This window comes from Mobula birostris, chromosome 15, assembly GCF_030028105.1.
Source record: "Mobula birostris isolate sMobBir1 chromosome 15, sMobBir1.hap1, whole genome shotgun sequence".
NCBI classification, from domain to species: Eukaryota; Metazoa; Chordata; class Chondrichthyes; order Myliobatiformes; family Myliobatidae; genus Mobula; species Mobula birostris.
The window spans coordinates 18,706,112-18,730,415 of record NC_092384.1 but is presented as its reverse complement, the minus strand read 5'-3'; the positions used below and the strand labels follow the sequence as shown (position 1 = coordinate 18,730,415).

The 24,304-nt window shown below is 42.7% G+C and overlaps 1 protein-coding gene across 3 annotated transcripts in view; it reads left to right on the top strand.

Annotated features, from left to right (window-relative positions):
• prmt7 (protein arginine methyltransferase 7) overlaps positions 1-17,395 on the top strand; it is a 50,834-nt gene extending 33,439 nt beyond the window's left edge. For 2 of the 3 annotated variants that reach the window (XM_072279394.1, XM_072279393.1), the window contains 6 exons: positions 1,236-1,325; positions 4,072-4,233; positions 10,527-10,601; positions 11,077-11,237; positions 15,872-15,968; positions 16,665-17,395. In XM_072279394.1, the coding sequence (XP_072135495.1) occupies positions 1,236-1,325; positions 4,072-4,233; positions 10,527-10,601; positions 11,077-11,237; positions 15,872-15,968; positions 16,665-16,823 (744 nt within the window). In that variant the 3' untranslated portion in view covers positions 16,824-17,395. Of the gene's footprint in view, positions 1-1,235; positions 1,326-4,071; positions 4,234-10,526; positions 10,602-10,700; positions 10,762-11,076; positions 11,238-15,871; positions 15,969-16,664 lie in introns of those variants that run through there. The other variant, XM_072279395.1, reaches the window with a different exon arrangement.
• Positions 17,396-24,304: the final 6,909 nt, after the last annotated feature.

The following is a 24,304-nucleotide window of genomic DNA, read 5'->3' as shown; positions in this document are numbered from 1 at the left end:
AGTGGGGAGGGACTTGTGGACAAAGGAGTTGCCTAGGGAGCAATCCCTGTGGAAAGTAGAAAGTGGTGAAAGTGGTGGTGGGGGGGGGAAGAATTTGCGTTTGGTGGTGGGATCCTGTTGGAGATGGTAACGTTTGGAGATACTAGAAAGATTTGGTTATTGCTGTACAAGGGAGTCACACCAATTACTGAAAGCAAGGTTCACATACTTTTTCCAACAAATGCATGTAATATTGGATCTTTTCTTAATAAATAAATTAACAAGTTTAATGTTTTTTGTCTTTGTTTAATTAATTGGGTTCTGTGTCTAGTTTTAGGAATTATGTGAAGATCTGATCACATTTTCAATTACATTTATGCAGAAATAGAGAAAATTCTAAAGAGTGCGCAAACTTCCACTGTAGGTGTGATTCTCTGGACTAGCCTGGATGATTGCAGCTCCAACAATAACACAATAAATTTAACACATCTCGGTTAAAAAGGCCAGGAGATTGGAATGCTACTCTTCCATCATAAACCTCTATTCCTTCCATCTCCAGTACACAATGACAGCACTGTGTGCAGTCTACAAAAGGCACTGCACTAAGTTAATCCAGAAGCTCCAAAATCCACATCATTACTGCATCAAGAAAAACAAGGACAGCAGGCACGTGGGAATATCATGAGCTGCATGTTTCTCTCCAAGCTGCACACCATCTTGCCTTGGAAATATATTACATTTTCTTCATTGCTGGGTTACAACCTGGAATTCCCATCCAACAATATTGTGGCCATTAACTTCACCGGAAGGACTGCGGGTACCAAGAAGCTGGCTCACCACCATTAAATCAAAGGCAGTTAAGAATGTACAGATCTTTCCAGAATTATCTGCATCTCAAATAATCAATAACAATATCTCTATAATATTACTTTCTTTATCTGCACATTTTGCACATTGGTTGTCAGTTGTGTTGTATTTCTTTATTTTCCTGCAAATGCCTGCAGGAAAATGAATCTCAGGGCTGTGTATGGTGACATCTACATACTTGGATAACACATTTACTTAACTTTGATAAATCAGTATCTGAATTTTAGAAAAATCATCCATATGTTTTGACATTCCGAAGATCCTGGGAATGTTCTGAATATCCTGAGAATGTATTAATGTACAACAGTACAAGTGGAAGAGATTTTATCTATACAGCAGAGATGTCACCAAGATCCTGCCTCTAAATTTCTTATTTGTATGAATCTCAGATTCTAGCTGCTAATGGACTGACCGGGAAGGTGTTGATTTCAGAGAAGAGCCCAGAGCAGATAACACCTGAAGACCTGGATAATAACCAGGTGAGCTTATGCTGAGGGAAGGATAGGTAAATGTGGATTGTTTGGGTAAGTCTCTTATCAGAGTTGCTGGTGAACGCAGCAGGCCAGGCAGCATCTCTAGGAAGAGGTACAGTCGACGTTTCAGGCCGAGACCCTTCCTAGAGATGCTGCCTGGCCTGCTGTGTTCACCAGCAACTTTGATGTGTGTTGTTTGAATTTCCAGCACCTGCAGAATTCCTGTTGCTTAAGTCTCTTATCCTGTTTTTGTAGTTTATTGGATAAAATTGTCCATGTTCCTAAAATACCATGGCTTTGTGCAGTTGAAACTTTATATGAGCCTTGTTTGGTGCAGTCCTGTGCATTTTTCTCAGGCTAAGTTGCTCGCTGATTCTACAATTAATATTGCACTACAAATCCTGGTGAGAATGGACACAGTGCAGTAAATGCCCCATCAGTCCTGTGCTACTGAAAGTACTGTAATCAACATTGTTTTTACTCATGCAATTTCTATATGTTGCTATACCTGATATATTTTTCTAGGGAAATAATCCTGCTCTACATGTCAAATAGTGCTGTGACCTCAGTCCAAGATGTACTGCAGCACCAGGCTACTTGCTGAATAAATAGATTTTGTCACATAAGTAAATTTAGAGTAATAACTCTTGCCGAAGATTTCTACTTTAACATGCCACACAAGATTAGGGCTCATGGGAGCAGGGGAAATGTATGAGTTTGACCTGAAGGTTGGGCAGGGAAGGGAATAATTAAGCAGGTGTTCTTGGATTAGCATATTGTAACTAAGAAAGGTTTAAGATCTGGGGCTATGTAGTAGATCAAGAGAACAGGTGTAAGTGTCCTAGTAATTTTCCTAAGCCAATCTCCATTGAAAGGGAAATGTCTGTAAGAACAAGAATTCAGCATAGAATAAATAATGTAGTAAAAGTTGGCTAAGAAGCTTGTGCTCTGTTTTAAGTTCCGCTCTAGTGACGTGAATGCAAGAATCTAGGCCAATGCAGTACTGAGAGGGAGCTGCACAAGCCGAGATGTTAGTGCTATCTCATATGAACAACATGGATCCAGGAAACTGTTTTGTGAAAGAGCCAGAGAAGTTGGGCTTGGGTTCCAGTCTAGCACTAAAATTTATTCAATTACGTTTCCAAGAAAAAATATTGTCTGGTCATTATATTGTTACTGATATGGGAACCATGTGTTTCCTACAATGCAAAATGACAGTACTTCAAAATAATTTCTTTGGCTGCAAGGTGTGAGGGAGAGTGTGTAAGGGCATTTATAAAGACTACAGCGCAGTAAGATTATATGATTTTCTGGTTCTCAAATCCAACCTCTCTACTTTTGTAAAGCTGTGATGTTTTCAGTAATTATTACAAATCACAGATTAGCTTAAATCTCGAGCTTGGGAATACCATTTGTCTTGGTGAGGGGTCCATCCTGGCCAAGTCAAGTCTGGTGAACAAGCATGTACTCTTGGCCCACCCTGAATTCATAACCACCTTCAAGGCTTAAAACTGTGGTTTGTTTCATTCCTTTTCTGATCCCTTGAATATTGTTGGGTTTCTTTGTCCTATAGTAGGAATCTTGTTTTTGACTGTTGTAGTCTTTTGCCTCCTTCCTTTCTGCCTTCCTCTCACTCATTTAGAATGGTCCTTAAGCCCCACCTCTTGATGCAGTTCTTGGTTGTCTGACTGACTTATTTTGCTTCATGCAATTCAGAGGCCAAGCTGGATTAGGATTCAGAAATTTGGAAAGTTTTACTTCATTTTGGGTGTTTTCATTGGACATCGTTAGGGATTCAGAGGTATTGCTTATAGAAATGTTGTTCATCCAGATTTGAGTATGTGGATGCGTACAAGAACTGCTCAGGGATGGCCTTTACAGCTCCAAATTACTTCCTGCATTGGATGCAATCTTAAAGTGGAGCAGATAAATAAGTCTGCAGTGAGTGGCTTCAGTGAAACCCTTCTTGTGGCACTTTGGACAGTGACACAACTGGTATATAATATGTTGTTGTGGAACAGATGATCCTCTCATGCTAAACAAGTCTAACCCGTTTTCTGAGTAATAATTCAAGGTTTTGGCCTAAAACATTGACTCTTTATTCCTTTCTAAAGATTGTGCCTGAGCTGCAGACTTCGACATGCATTTTGTGTGTGTGACTCTGGATTTCCAGCATCTGCAGAATCTGTTCTGTTTATAACCTATTTTCTGTAATTGAGCCAGAATACTGGGCAGGTTAACAAAAGATCAACTGGATTGTTTTCCCAGGGAACATAGAAGTGTTCCTTAAGTAACTCACCATTGTGGGAATGTGAGAAGAAATTTTAGCTTTGGGAACACAGATGGTAACTGGACTAATGGCAACTAACAATAAGAAGGCTGATGAATACAAATAAAATGGAAATGACACTTGGTTGAATCGAAGAGATGTTTAGTTTCAGAGGCAGGGCTTGTGCTTTGGCTTGGTCAAAAAGTTAAACATTTGTAGATTTGAGAAGAAAATGGTCACCTATTACAAATGGATGATGTGTATGCACATGACAATATGATAATCGTATGATTTTCACTATGTGAGCTGTGATTTGTAAGTCACCTTGGTGCTCTATGTGTAGGCCAAATAAAAAGGCAAACAAAGGAAATTGATATTTAACTGATTACTGTAGGGTAAGACACAGTTTGAACTCCCTCATTATCCTCTCTTTTAGTGTGTATTTGATTTTTTAAATTTGGGTTGTGATTCTTTTTCTGCCAGATATCAGTTCTGATTGGAGAGCCATTCTTCACCACCAGTCTTCTACCTTGGCACAACCTTTACTTCTGGTATGCGAGGACCTATCTGGCCAAGCACCTGGCTAATGAATTCACTGTACTGCCACAATCTGCCACATTGATAGCAATGGCTGTTGAGTTTCAGGTGAGGAGAAGAAATTTGGTAAATTGGTTTATTATTGTCACATGTATCGGAAAGCTTTTATTTTTCATGCCATCCATACCGATAATTTTATTACAGGTGTCCCCTGCTTTTCGAACGTTCGCTTTACGAAACCTCACTGTTATGAAAGACCTACATTAGTTCCCCGTTTACACTAACAGAAGGTGTTTTCATTGTTACGAAAAAAAGCAGCGTGCGCCCCGAGCAGCCGCTCTCCCCCGGATTTGGATCTGCATTCCCGCCGGCATTGCTTAAACGCGTGCCTGTGAGCATCCGTTAACAAGATGAGTTCTAAGGTATCAGAAAAGCCTAAGAGAGCTCGTAAGGGTGTTACACTTAGCGTAAAACCAGACATAATTAAGCATTTCGATCGTGGTGAACGAAGTAAGGACAAAGTGAGTTTAGCTTGTGGAAGTTGACGAAGATGATATTGAAGAGGTTTTGGCATCCCATGACCAAGAACTGATAGATGAAGAGCTGATACAATTGGAAGCAGAAAGGATAACAATCGAAACCGAATACAGTAGCAAATGGACCAAAAGTGAAGTTGTCCAGGAACTGAACATGAAGCAACTGCGTGAGATTTTCGCTGCAATGATAAAGTACAACTTTAATTTTGAAAGGGTACGTTGGTTTAGGGCATATTTGCAAGATGGTTTGAGTGCTTACAAAGAACTGTGTATCTAAAAATGCGCAAGGCTAAGCAGTCAAGCAAGCCTTCCACATCAGCCACAGCAGACGACGAACCTGGACCTTCGAGATCGAGGCAGGCAGACATAGGAGAAGATGACCTGCCTGCTCTGATGGAAACAGACGACACCCCAGTGTTCCACCACCCCAACCCCCAGGCCGCGGACAGATACCGATTCGCGGAGAATGCAGCGGTAGCCGGGACGCACCCAGCACATCTTTAAGTAAAAAAGCCGAAATAAACAAGCTAATTAATTAACTTGTTTATTTCAGCTTTTTTCTTAAAGATATGTTGAGTGCGTTCCGGGTACCGCTGTACCACTGCATTCTCCGTGGATCAGTATCAGTTCACTGCACCACCCCAACCTCCGACGACTCAGTCTAACACACCATTATCGGTGTGCTTGCTGTCTTCCCGATTCCCGTAAGTGATACTACACTGTACATACATTATTTCTACTTTATATAGGCTGTGTATTTTTATTTGGTATGATTTGGCAGCTTCATAGCTTAAAGGATACTGGACAGAGTGTTTTTGCCAACAGCGCTTGCGCCGTGTTTTTACCGACAGCGCTTGCGTGAGATTTTCGCTACGGAGAACAGTGCAGGCAGTGATTGTAGAAAAGTATTTCTACTTTATATAGGCTGTGTATTCATCATATCATTCCTGCTTTTACTATATGTTACTGTTATTTTAGGTTTTATGTGTTTTTGGCATGATTTGGTAGGTTATTTTTGGGTCTGCGAAAGCTCACAAATTTTTCCCGTATAAATAAATGGTAATCGCTTCTTCGCTTTACGACATTCCGGCTTACGAACCGTTTCATAGGAACGCTCTAGCTTCGGATGGCAGGGGAAACCTGTACAATGTACTGAGGCAATACAAGGGAATACAATGACAGAACAAAGTGTTACAGTCACAGAGAAAGTGTAGTGCAGTTAGATAATAAGGTGCAAGGCCATGATGAGGTGAATTCTGAGGTCAAGAATCTATCTTCTATTAGGTGACCATTCAATAGTCATACAACAGTGTGATAGAACTGTCCCTGCAGTCAGTTGTATCTGCTTTCAGACTTTTGCATCCTATGCCCAATGGAAGAAAGTAAAGAGAGAATGTTTAGGGTAAGAGAGCTCTTTCATTTTGTTAGCTGCTTTTCTGAGGCAGCAAGAAGGCTCTCAGTAGACAGCATCCATGGAGCGGAGGCTGGTTTCCATTATGTACTGTCCGGAATCTTCTGCAGTTTCTTGCAGTCTTGGGGTGAGCCGTTGCCATACCAAGCAGTGTTGCATCGAGAAAGGATGCTTTCTGTGGTGCATCGATTAAAATTGGTGAGGATCAGAGGGAACATGCCAACTTTCTTTAGCCTTCTGAGGAAGTAGAGACACTGGTATACTTTCTTGGCTGTGGCTTCTACCTGGTTGGACAGGACAGATGCTCACTCCTGGGAACTTGAAAGTTTTAACCCTCTCAACCTTAGCACCGTTTGATGATAACAGGAGCATGTGCACCTCCCCAGTTCCTCTTCCATTTTGCCGACACTGATGACATGACATCGTGTCACGAGGCTCTCTATCTCCTTTTGTATTTGAATCCGGGATATAGGAATTATTTTGCAAAAGGGTTCATTTTTAGGGGTTTCTGGGTTCTGAATGACTAGATTTACAGAAATCCAACTTGATACAAATTCTCCCATATACTATTGAAGCATTTTTCAGGCTAGGAGTAATATTAAAATGTTTCGTAATGGTATTAATTAATGCCTAACTGTAATAGTATTTGGATAGTGTTAAAGAATTACAGCAAGTATGCATAGAATGATATAAAGAAAACGGATTGCTAAAGAAAACGGATGTTTCTGATTTTTGGAGAAATTATTGTCTTTATTTCTCAAGAATGGAAAGCTTACACAACTTAGAGACTGATTTCTGAGAGTTACAAGTTAGTGCTATGGATGTTATTCACTAATCATAGTTCTTAGTTTCTTCCATTTTGTCTACAACAATCCCTGACCTGAGAAGCACAGTGGCAAAAACTTTCAGAATCTGTTTGTCTGAAGTGCTCTTTGTCTCACTCAAGCTGTCAAGTCTCATAAACTTTACCTCACAATAATATAGAACATAAAAAACCTACAAAACGATACAGGCCCTTCGGCTTCCAATACATAAGGCACGACCTGTCTTTGACAAAGCCATGCTGACTATTCCTAAGCATATTATGCCTCTCCAAATGTTCATGAATCCTGCCTCTCTGGATCTTCTCCATCAACTTAACAACCACTGAAGTAAGACTCACTGGTCTATAATTTCCGGAGCTATCTCTACCCCCTTTCTTGAACAAGGGAACAACATCTGCATCCCCCTTATCCTCTGGAACCTCTCCCATTCCCATTGGTGATACAAAGATCATTGCCAGAGACTCAACAATCTCCTCCCTTGCCTCCTGCAGTAGCCTGAGGTATACCTTGTCCAATCCTGGTGACTTATCCAACTGGTGACTTCCAAAAGTTCCAGCACATCCTCTTTCTTAATGTCTGTATGCTCAAGCTTTTCATCCACTGTAAGTCATCCCTACAATCGCCATGGTCCGTTTCTGTAGTGAATACTGAAGCAGAGTATTCAATAAGTACCTCTGCTACCTCCTCTGGTTCCATACACACTTTTCCACTGTCACACTTGATTGGTCCTATTCTCTCATGCTTTAACCTCTTGCTTTTCATGTTCTTGTAGAATGCCTTGGGGTTTTCCTTAATCCTGCTTGCCAAGGCCTTCTCATGGTTGCTCTGACTCTCCTAATTTCATTCTTAAGCTCCTTCCTGTTCGCCTTATAATTTTCTAGATCTCTGTCATTACCAAGTTTTTTGAACTTTTTGTAAGCTTTTTGTTTCTTCTTGACTAGATTTTCAACAGCCTTTGTACACCACGGTTCCTGTACCCTACTGGCCTTTCCCTGTCTCATTGGAACTTACCGGTGTAGAACACCATGCAAATATCCCTGAACATTTGCCACATTTCTGCCTTATGTTTCCCTGAGAACATCTGTTCCCAATTTATGCTTTCAAGTTCCCGCCTGATAGCTTCATATTTCCCCTACTCCAGTTAAACGCTTTCCTAACTTGTCTGTTCCTATCCCTCTCCAATGCTGTGGTAAAGGAGATAGAATTATGATCACTATCTCCAAAATGCTCTCCCACTGAGAGATCTAACAGCTGACCAGGTTCATTTCACAATACCAGATCAAGTACAGCCTCTCCTCTTGTAGGCTTATCTACATACTGTGTCAGGAAACCTTCCTGAACACACCTAACAAACTCTACTCAATCTAAACCCCTCGCTCTAGGGAGATACCAGTCATTATTGGGGAAATTAAAATCCCCCATCACGACAACCATTCCAGAGTCTGTCTCCCTATCTGCTGCTCGACGTCCCTGTTACTATTGGGTGGTCTGTAAAAAACACCCAGTGGGGTTATTGACCCCTTCCTGTTTCTAACTCAGTCGACAATCCCTCCATGACTTCCTCCTTTTCTGCAGCCATGACACTATCTCTGATCAGCAGTGCCACACCCCCACCTCTTTTGCCTCCCTCCCTGTCCTTTCTGAAACATCTAAAACCTGGTACTCTTAACTATCCATTCCTGCCCCTGAGCCATCCAAGTCTCTGTAATGGCCACAACATCATAGCTCCAAGGACTGATCCACACTGTAAGCTCATCCACTTTGTATGTGATACTTCTTGCATTAAAATAGACACATCTCAAACCATCAGTCTGAGTGCATACCTTCTCTATCATCTGCCTATCCTCCCCCTCACACTGTCTGCAAGCTTTCTCTATTTGTGAGCTAACAGCCTCTTCCTCCTCCTCCTCAGTTCGGTTCCCATTCCCCCCCCCCCCACCCCCCACCAGCAATTCTAGGTTAAACTCTCCCCAATAGCCTTAGCAAACCCCTGCCAGGATATTGATCCCCTTCAGATTCAAGTGCAACCCATCCTTTTTGTACAGGTGATACCTGCACCGAAAGAGGTCCCTATGATCCAGAAATCTGAATCCCTGCCCCCTGCTCCAATCCCTCAGCCATTCATTTATCCTCCACCTCACTCTATTCCTATACTCACTGTCGCGTGGCACAGGCAGTAATCTCGAGATTACTACCTTTGAGGTCCTGCTCCTCAGCTTCTTTCCTAACTCCCTGTAGTCTGTTTTCAGGACCTTCTCCCTTTTCCTACCGATGTTGTTGGTACCAATATGTACCACGACCTCTGGCTGTTCACTTTCCCACTTCAGGATATTGTGGACGCGATCAGAAATATTCTGGACCCTGGCACCTGGGAGGCAAACTACCATCTGTGCTTCTTTCCCGCGTCCACAGAATCACCTGTCTGCCCCCCAAATATAGTGTCCCCTTATCACTGCTGCCATCCTCTTCCTTTCCTTATCTTAGAAACATAGAAAGCATACAGCACAATACAGGCGCTTCGGCCCACAAAGCTATGCTGAACATGTCCCTACCTTAGACCTATCTAGGGTTTACCCATAGCCCTCTATTCTTCTAAGCTTCATGTAGCCATCCAGGAGTCTCTTAAAAGACCCTATCGTTTCTGCCTCCACCACTGCCGCTGACAGCCCATTCCACGCACTCACCACTCTCTGTGTAAAAAAAAACTTACCCCTGACATCTCCTCTGTACTTACTTTCAAGCACCTTAAAACTATGCCCTTTCGTGCTAACCATTTCAGCCCTGGGGAAAAGCCTCTGAACACCCACACAATCAATGCCTCTCATTATCTTGTACGCCTCTTTCAAGTCACCTCTGTCACCTCTCATCCTCTGTCGCTCCAAGGAGAAAAGGCCGAGTTCACTCAACCTTTTCTCATAAGGCATGCTCCCCAATCCAGGCAACATCCTTGTGAATCTCCTCTGCACCCTTTCTATGGTTTCCATGTCCTTCCTATAGTGAGGTGACCAGACTCTGTGCCAGAGGTGCGGCCACTATTGCTTCCCCCAGGTAGGTCATTCCCCCAACAGTACTCGAACAGGAGTACTTATTGTTAAGGGGGACAGCCATATGGGTACTCTATAGTATCTGACTCTTGCCCTTCTCTCTCCTGACTGTTACCCACTTATCTGTCTCCCGAGGCCCCAGTGTGACTACTTGCCTGTAGCTCCTTGCTATCACCTCCTCACTTTCCTTGACCAGATGAAGGTCATCAAGCTGCATCGCCAGTTCCCTAACCTGGTCCCTAAGGAGCCCTACCTCGGCCAGTTATCACCAAAGCCCCGTTGAGCCGAAGCCCTCCTATTCTGACTCCCTCTACTCTGCTGCCTGCTCTATACTGCTGTTTTCTTTTTAAATCTTTCCCGCCGGTCTAACTTGCTGACATCCATGTGCTTGTGCAGTCGTACCTCGATATTTTCTGGAGAAATTAATTTGCTTTTGAATGCATTGGAAAATTCTGACTTAATTTAAAGAAACTGAGAATTATTTCATACTTTCTTCCACTGTGAGTGTGTGGTGATGTTATGATTTGAAGCAGCAGTTACTACTTCCATCTATTTAAGCTTGTCTGTTTGCCTTGTGCCTCTCCAGGATCTCTGGCGCATCCGTGCCCCCTGTAGGGAATGCGAGGGCTTTGATGTCAACCTCATGGATGAGATGATACAGGTAAGGACATTGAGGAGGGAATTTTGGAATGTCAGTGTCTTGATTAGGTGGCTGCGGTAGGGACTGGATTTGTTGCAGTATGATTTTGCTTTGTGTCAGGACGAAGATGTCTGGACAGTTGGAAACAACTTAGGAAAACTGTGGAGACAAAATGGCAACAGTAAGTAATTAATATTTACCAGGAAACTGGGAAGGAAGCCCTAGTATTTTTCAGAATGTGCCAGAGAATACTTGTCTGAAAGAATTAATGGAGCCTCCCCTTAGCATCTTGCCATGCTGTATCCCTTACACTGAAATATTAACCTGAGATGTGTGTTAAATCTATGAAGTTGAGAATCTTGCTAATGAGTCACTGTGTGTGTATGTGTTTGTGTTTGGTTTCATGGTGTACTTAATAGGTTCAGTAACATTATATTGTTTCATTCATTTTCCTCTCTTTATTGTTCTCTCAATTTTCTTGCAAAACATTTGTCAGAATTCCTTGAATTTCCGGGAGTGTCAGGAGGCTGAACCCCACCCTCTTTGGGAGTACCCATGCAGAGCACTCAATGAGCCATGCCAGATCCTCACCTTTGATTTTCGCCATGAGGTACCAGAGCAGTCAGTCTGCTCTTCTGGATCGATGCACCTCTCGAGGTATGGAGAATATTGGGTGGTCTTTGCACTTGATGTTAAAGGAGGGGCCGTATTTTTCAGGGATAGCACTTGAAGGATGCGAGTGACAGATACCTTAGAAGCCTTGCAGCAGTAAAATCCTGCAAATCCTGAACTGCTTTTCTCAGCCAATGTGCACTGAGAGGAAGCTTTAGGTTTACCTGAATTGTGTCTTAAGTGAAAACCCCAGTTTTAACCACTGAGGCTGCTGATCAGTTCAGGAAAGGATGGTATAAATCATTGCATGGGGTCACTGAACCTTTGCCTGTGTTGGGTGTTCGTAACTGTGCTGCGGTTCTGCTATTTTAACTTATACTGAAGTATTTGGAAGTTGCAGCTTGTTAAGAAGAACACACAAAGGAGTGGAAAAAGGACATTTGTCTCTTTGAGCTTGCATTAGCATTCTGTAAGTTTAGTGCGGGCTTCCTGCTTCAACGCTCGCATGCAGTATCCCCATGTGCCTTAACTCATTCAGTACCTCAGTACCTCTGTCTTGAATGTGCTTAATGCTTGAAACTCAGCCTTTGGGGAGGGAGAGGGAGGGAATTGGAATACTAATAATTCAATTTAAAGGAATCACTGCTCATCACAATCTTAAATGAGTGACTTTTGATCTGTGTATTGTTCCTCTGTGTCCGTCAGTATGCTTTTGTCAGAGCCCATTCTCTGTACCCACTCTTGTCCTCTTCACCCCAACCCCCCATACCACCAAGCTCTCCCCTCCAGGCCCAGAGGGCAATCAATAAGCTGATGCACCAAAGATTGTTGCAGAGAATGAAAGCAGAATTATATGAAATAGATTGGGTTTGTACTTCCAGTGAGAATGAATAATTATTCGTAAGGCCAGTGATGTTGTGGGGATGGAACTGGACTCTCTCACGGTGGTGTCTGAAAAGAGGATGCTGTCTAAGTTGCATGCCATCTTGGTCAATGTCTCCCATCCACTACATAATGTACTGGGTGGGCACAGGAGTACATTCTGCCAGACACTTATTCCACCAAGATGCAGCACAGAGCATCATAGGAAGTCATTCCTGCCTGTGGCCATCAAACTTTACAACTCCTCCCTTGGAGGGTCAGACACCCTGTGCCGATAGGCTGGTCCTGGACTTATTTCATAATTTACTGGCATAATTTACATATTACTATTTAACTATTTATGGTTCTATTACTATTTATTATTTATGGTGCAACTGTAACGAAAACTAATTTCCCCCTGGGATCAATAAAGTATGACTATGACTTGTGGTTTCTTAGATCATACACCATTAGCCACTTTATACTCACTATTTAAACCTCTCTATTTTCCTTTCCTGTATTTCCTTCACCACTTTTCCACTAAATATTATATTGTTGGGAAATTTGGATGCATTATAGTCTACCCTTATTTAAGTTATTAACATACACTGTTGTTGTGGTACCCAAGATGAAAAACCTTGTCAAACTAAAACAGTCTTGTTCTTTCCATTTATTTGCTCTCTTCTGTCCATGATGATATATTACTCCAAACCCAATGGGATCATGTCTTGAGTAATAGTATAGAAACATAGAAAATAGGTGCAGGAGTAGGCCATTCGGCCCTTCGAGCCTGCACCGCCGTTTATTATGATCATGGCTGATCATCCAACTCAGAACCCCGCCCCAGCCTTCCCCCCATACCCCCGATCCCCGTAGCCACAAGGGCCATATCTAACTCCCTCTTAAATATAGCCAATGAACTGGCCTCAACTGTTTCCTGTGGCAGAGAATTCCACAGATTCACCACTCTCTGTGTGAAGAAGTTTTTCCTAATCTCGGTCCTAAAAGGCTTCCCCTTTATCCTCAAACTGTGACCCCTTGTTCTGGACTTCCCCAACATCGGGAACAATCTTCCTGCATCTAGCCTGTCCAATCCCTTTAGGATTTTATACGTTTCAATCAGATCCCCCCTCAATCTTCTAAATTCCAACGAGTACAAGCCCAGTTCATCCAGTCTTTCTTCATATGAAAGTCCTGCCATCCCAGGAATCAATCTGGTGAACCTTCTTTGTACTCCCTCTATGGCAAGGATGTCTTTCCTCAGATTAAGGGACCAAAACTGCACACAATACTCCAGGTGTGGTCTCACCAAGGCCTTGTACAACTGTAGTAGTACCTCCCTGCTCCTGTACTCGAATCCTCTCGCTATAAATACTGTGAGATGCTTTTTAAAATACAAATAGACTAATCCAGAGTTTCCCACATGTCACTCCTTTAGACATGGCCTCAGAAAATCTTCTAGAAACAATTTACCTTTCATTAAGACAGGTTGACTCTGATTATTCATAGTTTGATTTTCTAAATGTCCTATTACTATGACACTGTAATGGGCTTCATTACTCCATTTATCCGAGTCCTGGTGCAAGGTCTTGACCTGAAACATTGACCTATACCTTTTGCCTTCACAGCTGTTGCTTGTCCAGTCTAGTTCTTCCAGCATTCTGCTTTGTTTCCAATCTGATTTGTCTGGTTTCTGTGAAAGTTTCTCATGAATATTGTGTTACTTTTGTTGCAAACATTGCTTACTTATAAGTACCTTGGAAGTAGATAGTTTTTATGCTAGGTCACCATCGTAATCACCATGTAAACACCTAGTTAATCAAATCTATTTTTCTCTTGTCTACCATGGTAGTCCTCCTATTGTGGTACAGGCATTGTATGTACCGTTGAAGTTAGAAATTTACATACACCTTCGCCATATACATTTAAACTCAGTTTTTCACAATTCCTGACATTTAATCCTAGAAAACATTCCCTGTCTTAGGTCAGTTAGGATTACTACTTTAAGAATGTGAAATGTCAGAGTAGTAGTAGAGAGAATGATTTATTTCAACTTTTATTTTTTTCATCACTTTCCCAGTGGGTCAGAAGTTTACATACACTTTGTTAATATTTGGTAGCATTGCCTTTAAATTGCTTAACTTAGGTCAAATGTTTTTGGTAGCCTTCCACAAGCTTCTCACAGTAAGTTGCTGGAATTTTGTTCCTTTCCTCCAGACAGAACTGGTGTAACTGAGTCAGGTTTGCAGGCCTCCTTGCTCGTACACGCTTTTTCAGTTCTGCCCACAAATTTTCTGTCAGATTGAGGTCAGAAAATGATGTCAAGTCTGGTTCATCCTTGGAAGCAATTTCCAAATGCCTGAAGGTACCACGTTCATCTGTACAAACAATAGCACGCAAGTATAAACACCATGGACCACGCAGCCAGCGCACTGCTCAGGAAGGAGATGCATTCTGTCTCCTAGAGATGAACGTACTTTGGCGCGAAAAGTGCAAATCAATCCCAGAACAACAGCAAAGGACCTTTGAAGATGCTGGAGGAAACAGGTAGACAAGTATCTATATCCACAGTAAAATGAGTCCTAGATCGCCATAACCTGAAAGGCTGCTCAGCAAGGAAGAAGCCACTGCTCCAAAACCGCCATAAAAAAAACTACAGTTTGCAAGTGCACATTCGGACAAAGATCTTACTATTTGGAGAAATGTCCTCTGGTCTGATTAAACAAAAATTGAACTGTTTGGCCATAATGACCATTGTTGTGTTTGGAGGAAAAAGGGTGAGGCTTGCAAACAGAAGAACACCACCCCAACCGTGAAGCATGGGGGTGGCAGCATCATGTTGTGGGGGTGCTTAGCTGCAGGAGGGACTGGTGCACTTCACAAAATAGATGGCATCATGAGCGAGGAAAATTATGTGGATATTTTGAAGCAACATCTCAAGACATCAGCCAGGAAGTTAAAGCTTGGTCGTAAATGGGTCTTCCAAATGGACAATGACCCCAAGCATACCTCCAAAGTTGTGGCAAAATTGATTAAGGACAACAAAATCAAGGTATTAGAGTGGCCATCAAACAGCCCTGACCTCAATCTGATAGAAAATTTGTGGGCAGAACTGAAAAAGCGTGTGCAAGCAAGGAGGCCTACAAACCTGACTCGGTTGCACCAATTCTGTCAGGAGGAATGGAACAAAATTCCAGCAACTTACTGTGAGAAGCTTGTGGAAGGCTACCCAAAGCGTTTGACCCAAGTTAAACAATCTAGAGGCAATGCTACCAAATACTAACAAAGTGTATGTAAACTTATGACCCACTGGGAAAGTGATGAAAGAACTAAAAGCTGAAATCAAGCATTCTCTCTACTATGACTCTGACATTTCACATTCTTAAATTAAAGTAGTGATCCTAACTGACCTAAGACAGGGAATGTTTTCTAGGATTAAATGTCAGGAATTGTGATAAATTGAGTTTAAATGTATTTGGCTAAGGTGTATGTAAACTTCTGACTTCATCTGTACATCATAGGGTGACATGTAATTTCTCTTGCGTTTAGCTGCCAGACTAAAATTCATTTGTGCTTTGAAATTATTCATGGGGTTTATCCCATTGCTCACAGGTGTGTTTTCTGTATTGTCACCACTATCAGAAAAGTAGTTACATCTAAACTCCCATTCCACCACATTTTAGTTAGCCCAGGCTCCCTCTCTCCATGCTCTGTAGTCTGTAATTTATTAAGCTTCTGTTCATCTTATCCTTTAGAATTTAAAGTTACCTCAAAGTTCCAGTAGAAGTATGAAAAAAACTATTTGTTTTTTTTTTCAGGTCTGGCACTTGCCATGGAGTAGTGCTTTGGATGGACTACTGCCTGGTAAATGACATTACAGTCACCACGGGATTAACCAGGCTTTGTTCTCATACGGTAATGATTCATCATTGAATTTCACGAAAAGTTCAAGTCCAGTTGGAACTCAGTTGAGTAGAACTTGGTTAATGCAGCACACTAGACTAGTAGATTCTCCCATGAATGTTAAACAATACCCTGTGCACATTCCTATTCAGATACCATATAATGGAATCATGATTTTTACAGTGAACTTGGTAAGCTTAAGGGGGAGTTTAAGTAGGAGAATCTGTTTCAAAGTAGAGTTTAAAAGTAGTGCAGGAACCAATAACCTGGTGTGGTAAAGGGAGAGTGAGAATCCGCATGTGGAGAGCTCAAGCCCATTGGGAGTTCTGAACTTTTGGATAACAGAAGTCTTACTGACCTGATAACAGACCAGGAAATACCTGTTCTGTGTAACTTTGGGAATGGTTTGAACCAGGATGTGGGCTTCAGTAATAGAGTAATTTTGTGGAACACAGTTGACTGTGAGATTTAGGGAATGGTGCTGAGGATGAAGTTAGTAATGGGAGAAGAGTGATGCTGGAAATAAGGCATTAATGCAGTGGGTCTGGAGGAAGTCATCTGATGTGATGGGGACTGGAGGAGATGTACAATGTGACAGGCTTGAGAGCCAGCTGACAGCGAGGGGGTCTGGGACTCGGTGGGGTACCTGCTCTCCTGAGCAACCAATTCCGCAGCTGGTTTGTGAATTCCTTTCTTCTCCGTTGACAGGGTGACTGTGAGTGGAACCCACACAACAAGCAGGGTGTCTACTTCCTTCACTCGGAGACCAATCAAGAGACTTTGAACAAGCAGACACCTATTGTCTATAATGTCACTTTCCACCCAAAGACAGGAGAACTGGCCTTGGATTTCCGGCAGTCCCTGTAATCAGCTGGAGTGGGCTGAAGGATAAAGATCCTTCTGTGATTTACAACTGGAAGCGTGGCTCAGGTATTATTGTTGTGAATCCTCAGATCCACTCCAGACAGGGACATGAAGAATTTAGCTCACCTCTTTGAATTTGAAGGAAGATTAAGCAAAAGTGGTTTGTTAAAACATTATGGTTGGACTTCAGTGGTTTTTATATAGAGGCTCACTGGGGAAAAAACACTGCCTGCCTGCCTGCCACAATGGCAGCTTTCTCTGAGTCTGAAAGGTGTGGGTTCAAACCGCACCTTTACTGGAACACACAATTTCGGGTGATATTGGAGGTTGTAGCAAGGCATCTGGAGGATGAGATGTTAAAATGGGACACCATCTGCCTGCTGAGGATGTGTGATCCCTTGGTGGTATTGAAAGGATGAGGAAGGGGAGCTCAACCTGTCTCCTAGACCACATTAATCTCGCAACAAATGCCACCAAAACAATCATTACGTTGTTCAAACAACACAAACAACAGGAATTCTGCAGATGCTGGAAATTCAAGCAACACACATCAAAGTTGCTGGTGAACGCAGCAGGCCAGGCAGCATCTCTAGGAGGAGGTACAGTCGACGTTTCAGGCCGAGACCCTTCGTCAGGCCAAGATGACGGGTCTCGGCCTGAAACGTCGACTGTACCTCTTCCTAGAGATGCTGCCTGGCCTGCTGTGTTCACCAGCAACTTTGATGTGTGTTGATTACATTGTTCAATTAATCATTGTTTATGGTATTTTGTTACAGGTGAATGGGCTGCTATCTAAATAACAACAATTCAAAGCTAACTTGTTACCTGAAAGAAGTTGCATAAATGTTTTATTTCTTTGTTGGGAGAACTGAGTGTAACATCGTCTCTCTGTGGGTTTACTTTAAGCAGTGGACTTAGCCTTCATTATGTAAAGTCAGTGAACGTCATAATCCAAACTGGCATTGTGGTTCCAAAAGATGCAATATTTATTTTATTTTGGAAGGAGACTTATTAAAGTATTTTTCAAGCTTCTCTGTTTTTATCATTTTGGAAATCTCCATCTCAATGTTTGCTAGTGTGAGCTGGATATGAATTGTCTTGTCCTGCACTGCACTTGCACAGGGCTGCGGAACCTTCCCTGCTACTCACAGATGTAATTCAGTTGTCCTTTGGTGCTTCACTCGTCTCTTTAAATGTCAGTCTAGCTCAGCACTTGTGGGATTCATTCTGATTAGGTTAGTGGGTTAAGACTCCAATTTAGATCCACTCAGCTCCACAATGAATGAGTGTAGTGCTAGAGGTTCTATTAAGTTAATGCATTTCAGCAAATCTGCATGAAATGTTTCTGTGAGATTGTTTGAGTGCAGGGTTTTATTCCCGCACTCCTCCCCTTACTGGAGATGTAAAGATATTTTGCTCCAGGCATTGAAGTTTACTTTGCTGGGGTAAGGATGGTTGATTTACTCAGATGTGGAGTTATGCTGTTCATCACAGAGGATAATATGTGCAACCTGGATTAAAGAAGGGCATGCGTGATATCACCATTGGTCTTTATATTGGCATAATTCACCATGTAGTGTAGCAATCTGTCAAGGACCAGCTCTCAGGGATTACCAAGTATAGTCTCTGTTTTACTGATGAGTATACTCATAGCATGTCTCTGGATGAACAAAAGCAGGTCATATCAAGTGCATGCCTAGTGTCAAACTGCTGAAACAGACACAGTATTCTAAGTTGTACTACTAGAAAAGATTATTGGTGGATAGAGGTAAAAGTGCTGAAAGCTTCCCTGGAGAAAAGCAACATCACTACCAATTCCAGTAGATCTCTGGCTCATGACATCTCAAAGTGGAGGAGCATTTGAGATGGTACTAAACCTGAAGATCATTATTGGGAGCAGACAGGAACACTGTATGAATGGCAGGAGAAACATAACCACCTCATAAACTGCCCACATGCCTGTCACAACCTTGGAAGAATCTGGTTCCCATGTTGACCTTAGAACCTACAAAATCAGAGTAGAAGCAAGTCATCCTCAGCACCAAAAAGACCTCCCACTGGAAGTGCTGCATAAATGGTCAGCATAAACCTGCACTGCCTTCATGGAATTCATCCTTCATTTAGTCAGTCTTGCTGCGAATTATTTAATAAATGTCAGAGAATATATGGATTATACCTCGTCCAATTGCACCTTCCCTGAAGATATGAAGATGTTTTCAGAATAAGTAAGTTATGAACCCGCTGTGATGATGGAGTGCAGAGGATATCCGCTCACTGACTGTGCTCAAACTGCCTGCAAGGCACATGTGAATGAAGTTTTATCACAGATCAAAACAAATAGAGTCCAGCTGGTGGTTGATGCAGTTTTATTCTCCTGAATTATGCTGAAGTCTCTCATTTATCTGCAGTGGGACTTGCTCTGATTACTGTTCCAACATTTCAGAGTTAAGTTGGTCTTGCACACTATGTCAACAAAGTAATTTTAGTCTACTACATTGTCTGGGTTAGCAAAGGAGAAAATTAGTTGCCCTTCCCCTCCCGATAGAGTACCAACGATAGGGAATGGTTGTTCAGGTGAATGGCATCTGCTGTAGTTACCATGTGTAGGCTGGGGATGAGTTAACTGCAGGCAACAGATTTAGGATGGAATTAAAATAAGTCCAATGTCTGCCTGTTGTACGTGGAATTCCAGTCACTGCTGGCACTGAGCCAGACACCACGGATCTCACTAACCTTGGGGTGAGATGGGCTTCCTACCCAATACAGGAGAGGGGAGTCCTGAATAGAAGAGGGAATGTTGGACCTCATCTTTTAGCCACTGCTTACATTAGCCCCAGGCTTTTGCAGCATTTAAGTGAGGTGCATGATGTGCTCTTCCTGCTACAGTCAGCAGCCAGAAATCTTAGCCTGTGTTTGGATTATGTTCACTCCACTGGTGTGAGGTTTTCATTTTCACCCTGCGGGAAGACTTCCCAGTTTGGAACCTGAACAGCCACCGTGTCCTGTTGCTCTTTTTGCTGAACCTGGGGTAACTCTCACACTCACTGCTATGACCCCAGGCCCTGCTCTAATGGCTTCTGCTGAGAAGCTACCACAGCCCAGGGTAGATGGACTGCTTTTGTTTCCAACTTGGGCCAACTTGTGATTCCTTGGGGAGAGGCTGGAGCGTCCAGTTCTTCAGCAATGGACCTGTTCATTATCACAACCTCCATCTGACTTCTTTCTCATTAGCCCCATTCCTTGCTTGGAGGTGTAAAAACTAAACTTCACCCAAGGCCCTTGTCACACTCCTTTGACTGAGGAAATAGTTGAGTTACCTGTGAAGGAGGTTCGTACTCCTTTGGCCCAGGCTCCATCCCACTTCGGGGAGTGACTCAGAACTGAAACCCGTATGTCAAACTGTCTCTCCAGAGGGTGTCTCCTGTGCGCTCTCCTTCACACACTACCCTTTCCCGCACCTTCTCAAGCTCACACTGCCTCTACACTTTATTTATTTATTTAACAATACTGCCCAGAGTAGGTCCCTCTGTCCTGAGGCATGCAGCCTCAGCAATCCCCCCAACCCCATTTAATTTTTAAAAAATTGGATACGGCACAGAATAGGCTCTTCCGGCCCTTTGAGCCACACCACCCAGCACTCCCCCGATTTAATACAAGCCTAATCATAGGACAATTTACAATGACCAATTAACCTAACAATCTGTCTTTGGGCTGTGGGAGGAAACCCACATGGTCACAGGAGAGCATGCAAACTCTTTACAGGCAGTGGCAGGAATTGAACCCGGGTTGCCTGTGCTATAAAGCGTTGTGTTAACCACTATGCTACTGTGCCACCCCACATGCGCCCCCATTCTTCAGGTCCGTTCTGCTAGTTCATTTCTGGCGCTGATTCCATTACTGGACACCAAAGGAGCTGCAGGAAAGAAAGGATTCTGGATATCCAGAGTCATGGCTAATGTTGTGCTTTACTGATAAAACAGGTAAGATATACTTGGTGGGGGGAAGTATCAATAGTGGATTACACAAAAGTTCAAACCACTTCTCAGGTTCTATCGAAACAGGTGAGGAAAGGTGCAAAAAGTGCAGTCTGGACAAAGAGTAGAAAAGAGCATGTAAGTCTGAGTCATACTCTCACTGGAGACAGATCATGCTGTCAGTGTCGAACATCGAATGCAGCCTGAATGCTCTTCCAGTTTTTATATGGAAATTGTATTGACCTGTGTAAGAGCCAGGCTTTCAGTATTGATATCTGGTCAGTTGAATGTAAAGTGACATCTCTCAACTCTTTCTCATGCCTTGCTTCTACTTTCACTGCGACACTGGCTCAGGAACAACCCTGTCAACGTTTCTTTCTTGCCAGAAGCCGCTTCACCATCTTGTTTCCATTGTTTTTTGTAACAAATTTTAAGTGTCTTACTTTGTTGCTGTTCTTGATGTCATAAGTATGTATTTGTTTATTGTAGAACCAACAGGGAGCCTAAGACACGTCACTCGAGATTGCCTTTGCTGCTGTCTTTAATCCCGAGAATCGCTGTTCCTCAAATTCCATAGCTGTAGAGTGAGTGAAGCTCTGAATCATGAAGGAATAAAATGGCTCAAGGTGTTAAATAGCTGAGTCCTGTTACTCTTCAGATTGGGTAAAATAATGAATAGGGATCTTCTGCAGAGCGGCCCCTCATCTGCAAGTCCTGCCACAGGAGCTGTGATCTCCCAAACCCATCCTTTGGAATGAGTCCAGCAGGCACCCAATATTAACCAAGTATATGCAAGTCCCTGAACTTCAGCTGAGTGTTTGTGATAAACAATAATCCCCTCAGCTGCATGTAGCACCCTGTGGCGGACTGGTCTGCCAGTGACATTTTTCCACCCACACACACACATGCACACATCAGCTGGTTGATGGTTGGTACCAAGTTTTCAATTAATGATGCCGTATTGAAGTTAAAAAAAATTACTTATTATACATGGATATGAACTCCTGCAACAGATCCCCTCACTGTATGAACCTTCTCATCTCTCAGTTCCAAATTCTGAGCAGAACGTGTCCTGTGTTTGTGGACACTGGACCAGACTGAATTTTAGAAGTGAAACAACATGTTAGCTTCTTTATGAAAGAAACATGGAGAAAATGTATCTGTGAACTCAGGCCTTCAACTCATAGGCTGGGGAGATGGATTCTCCTGTCTTTATCTCAGTATGTGGGAACAACATATCTCTGAGGGCCAGGAAATCTCCTGCCTTCATGTCACTGGATCACAAACTCTCAGGAGGTCGTGCTGTGTGTGTGTGTGTGTTCAGGGGGGAGGTAGGTTGGGATTCTCATGCTGCATGTTGTCTCCATAAGTGTCTTGCCTTTAATTTCCATCATAAACTCTGTCCCCTAAATAAATCCACCCCCCTGCCAATTATTTGAAACCAAACCATGCTTTTTGATGTCGTATTCATTCTTGTGTTTGAGGTCTTGCATTCATTTCTTCACTAAAACTACCTTAGACCATCTCTTAACATCACCTGTGTTACCCTTACTCAGATCATCAGTTGCTCAAACCTTCAGCCATGCCTATGTTACTGCTGCTTGACCATTTTAGTACACTCATGACTGGTGTCCTTCTGCACTTTAAATGATCCCGCAACCCTGAGATTATTCAAACCTCTGCTGCAGTTATTCACCAAATCTCACATACACGTCAACCCCATGCTTGAGGATACACACCGACTAGTGATCTAAAATTTCTGCCTACGTACATCTACAGTTTCTTCCAAGAATTCGCAACATCTCCAATTCTGGCCGTTGACTCTCAATGTAAGTGCTCCTTGGTGGCTGATCACTCACCTGGCAATGCCCTAAGCTCTGAAATTCCTTCCTTCCAGCTTTTCCCCATTTTACAATGCTCCTTAAAGCATAATTTTCAATAACATTGTATCATATGCTGGGATATCTCCTTATTAAGCTAAATGTTGGGTTTTGTTGTTTAATCATACTGCTGAACTGCAATGAGATGCTTTTGCAACATCAAAGGTGCATTATAAATGGAATTTGTTTACATTTGTCTCATCGTGTGGAGACATTATGTCACTTATGTTATCTTCTTGCCTGCATCTCACCAGATCACTTGCCTTCTAATTGCATCTGAAACACAATGTCTTAAAAAATTTCCTCAATGTGAGGGGATATTCTCTAATGCAGTGTTACTCCTTAAATAGTTAATATTCTCTCATTTTGTATCTGCTTTCATGCAGAGGAACTCAGAAATACAAGCTAAATTGGGGTAGTAAGTTGGCTTGGAGTGTAACTGGGAACTTCACTAGCTGGTGAGGAGGGCTTTGCTTTAGGGTTGTTGGTTGGTTAGTTCACGGTTAAGGTCTAGATTGGTCATGTTGGGATTGGATTGAGAATGAGATGGGATGAGGAACCCATTAAAACTACCCCAACATTCCTCGTGGACTCATGAACCACTCTGCCAAAGGGCAGAAGATGTTGGAGTTGTACTATGTTCACAACAGTAAGCATCAGAAATAAGTTGGGCTTTGAGTCCTGATGAATGTAAGTTGAATCAGACCCTGGGCAGAGGATTATGCAGTGACTGGGATGAAAATGAAAGAAATGAGGGCCTTGGTGTTCTTTCAGATGGGACTTTACAGCTGAGCTCCATTGATCTTTTTGGCTCGGTGTAAAAGATCCCAAAGAGGAGAACAGGGGAATTCTTCCTGTTGCTTTGGCCAATACTTAATACACAGTCAGCATTACTAATGTGTGGCCTAGCTGCTAAGCCCGTTGGAACTGTTTCTACTGACAGGAGAAGGGTCAAAGGCGTGTTACTAGCACCTTAAAACCAGTTGCTTTGGGCAGATGGGGCTTGTCAGCTCCTCATTTAAGAGAAGAAAACTCATCTCAAACCTCCTCTGCCTTGCGACTATACCCACTCATAGGGAATCCTTAGGGAGTAAACCCCGAGGGAAAAATCCAGAGCTGGAGTCAATTGAGTTCAATGCTGACTGGCAACTCCTGTGATACTGCTGGTACCAAACTGTGTAGGTCTATACCGTGCCTTTCGATTCATCAGATGCATGGACAGGGGGAGCTTGCTACATGGCCAACAGCTTGCCTTCCATATCGTACCGCCCAGGCTTACGTATCTAGACAGCTAGGGTGCAATATCCAAGGTTGACCCTGACTGACAGAGGCCTCTGACTCTGAATACTAACATGTTTATCAGCTTGCTGCACATGGAACCTTGTTGACTGCAACAACTACATTAATTGGAAGGGAAATGCTTTGGTTTCTGGATACTTTCCATGCACAAGACAAGGGATATTAGATGGTTAGTATCTTCCCAGGTGGACTGCAACTATGCAACAGCTCCTGGAAAAGTCCACTGAGGAGACAGATCTAATGAGGCTGCCCAAGGTGTTCAAACTATTTTGATTCTCTATCCATGGCTGAAAGGGAATCCTGGTCTGTAGTTCAAGGGGTTCCAGCACAA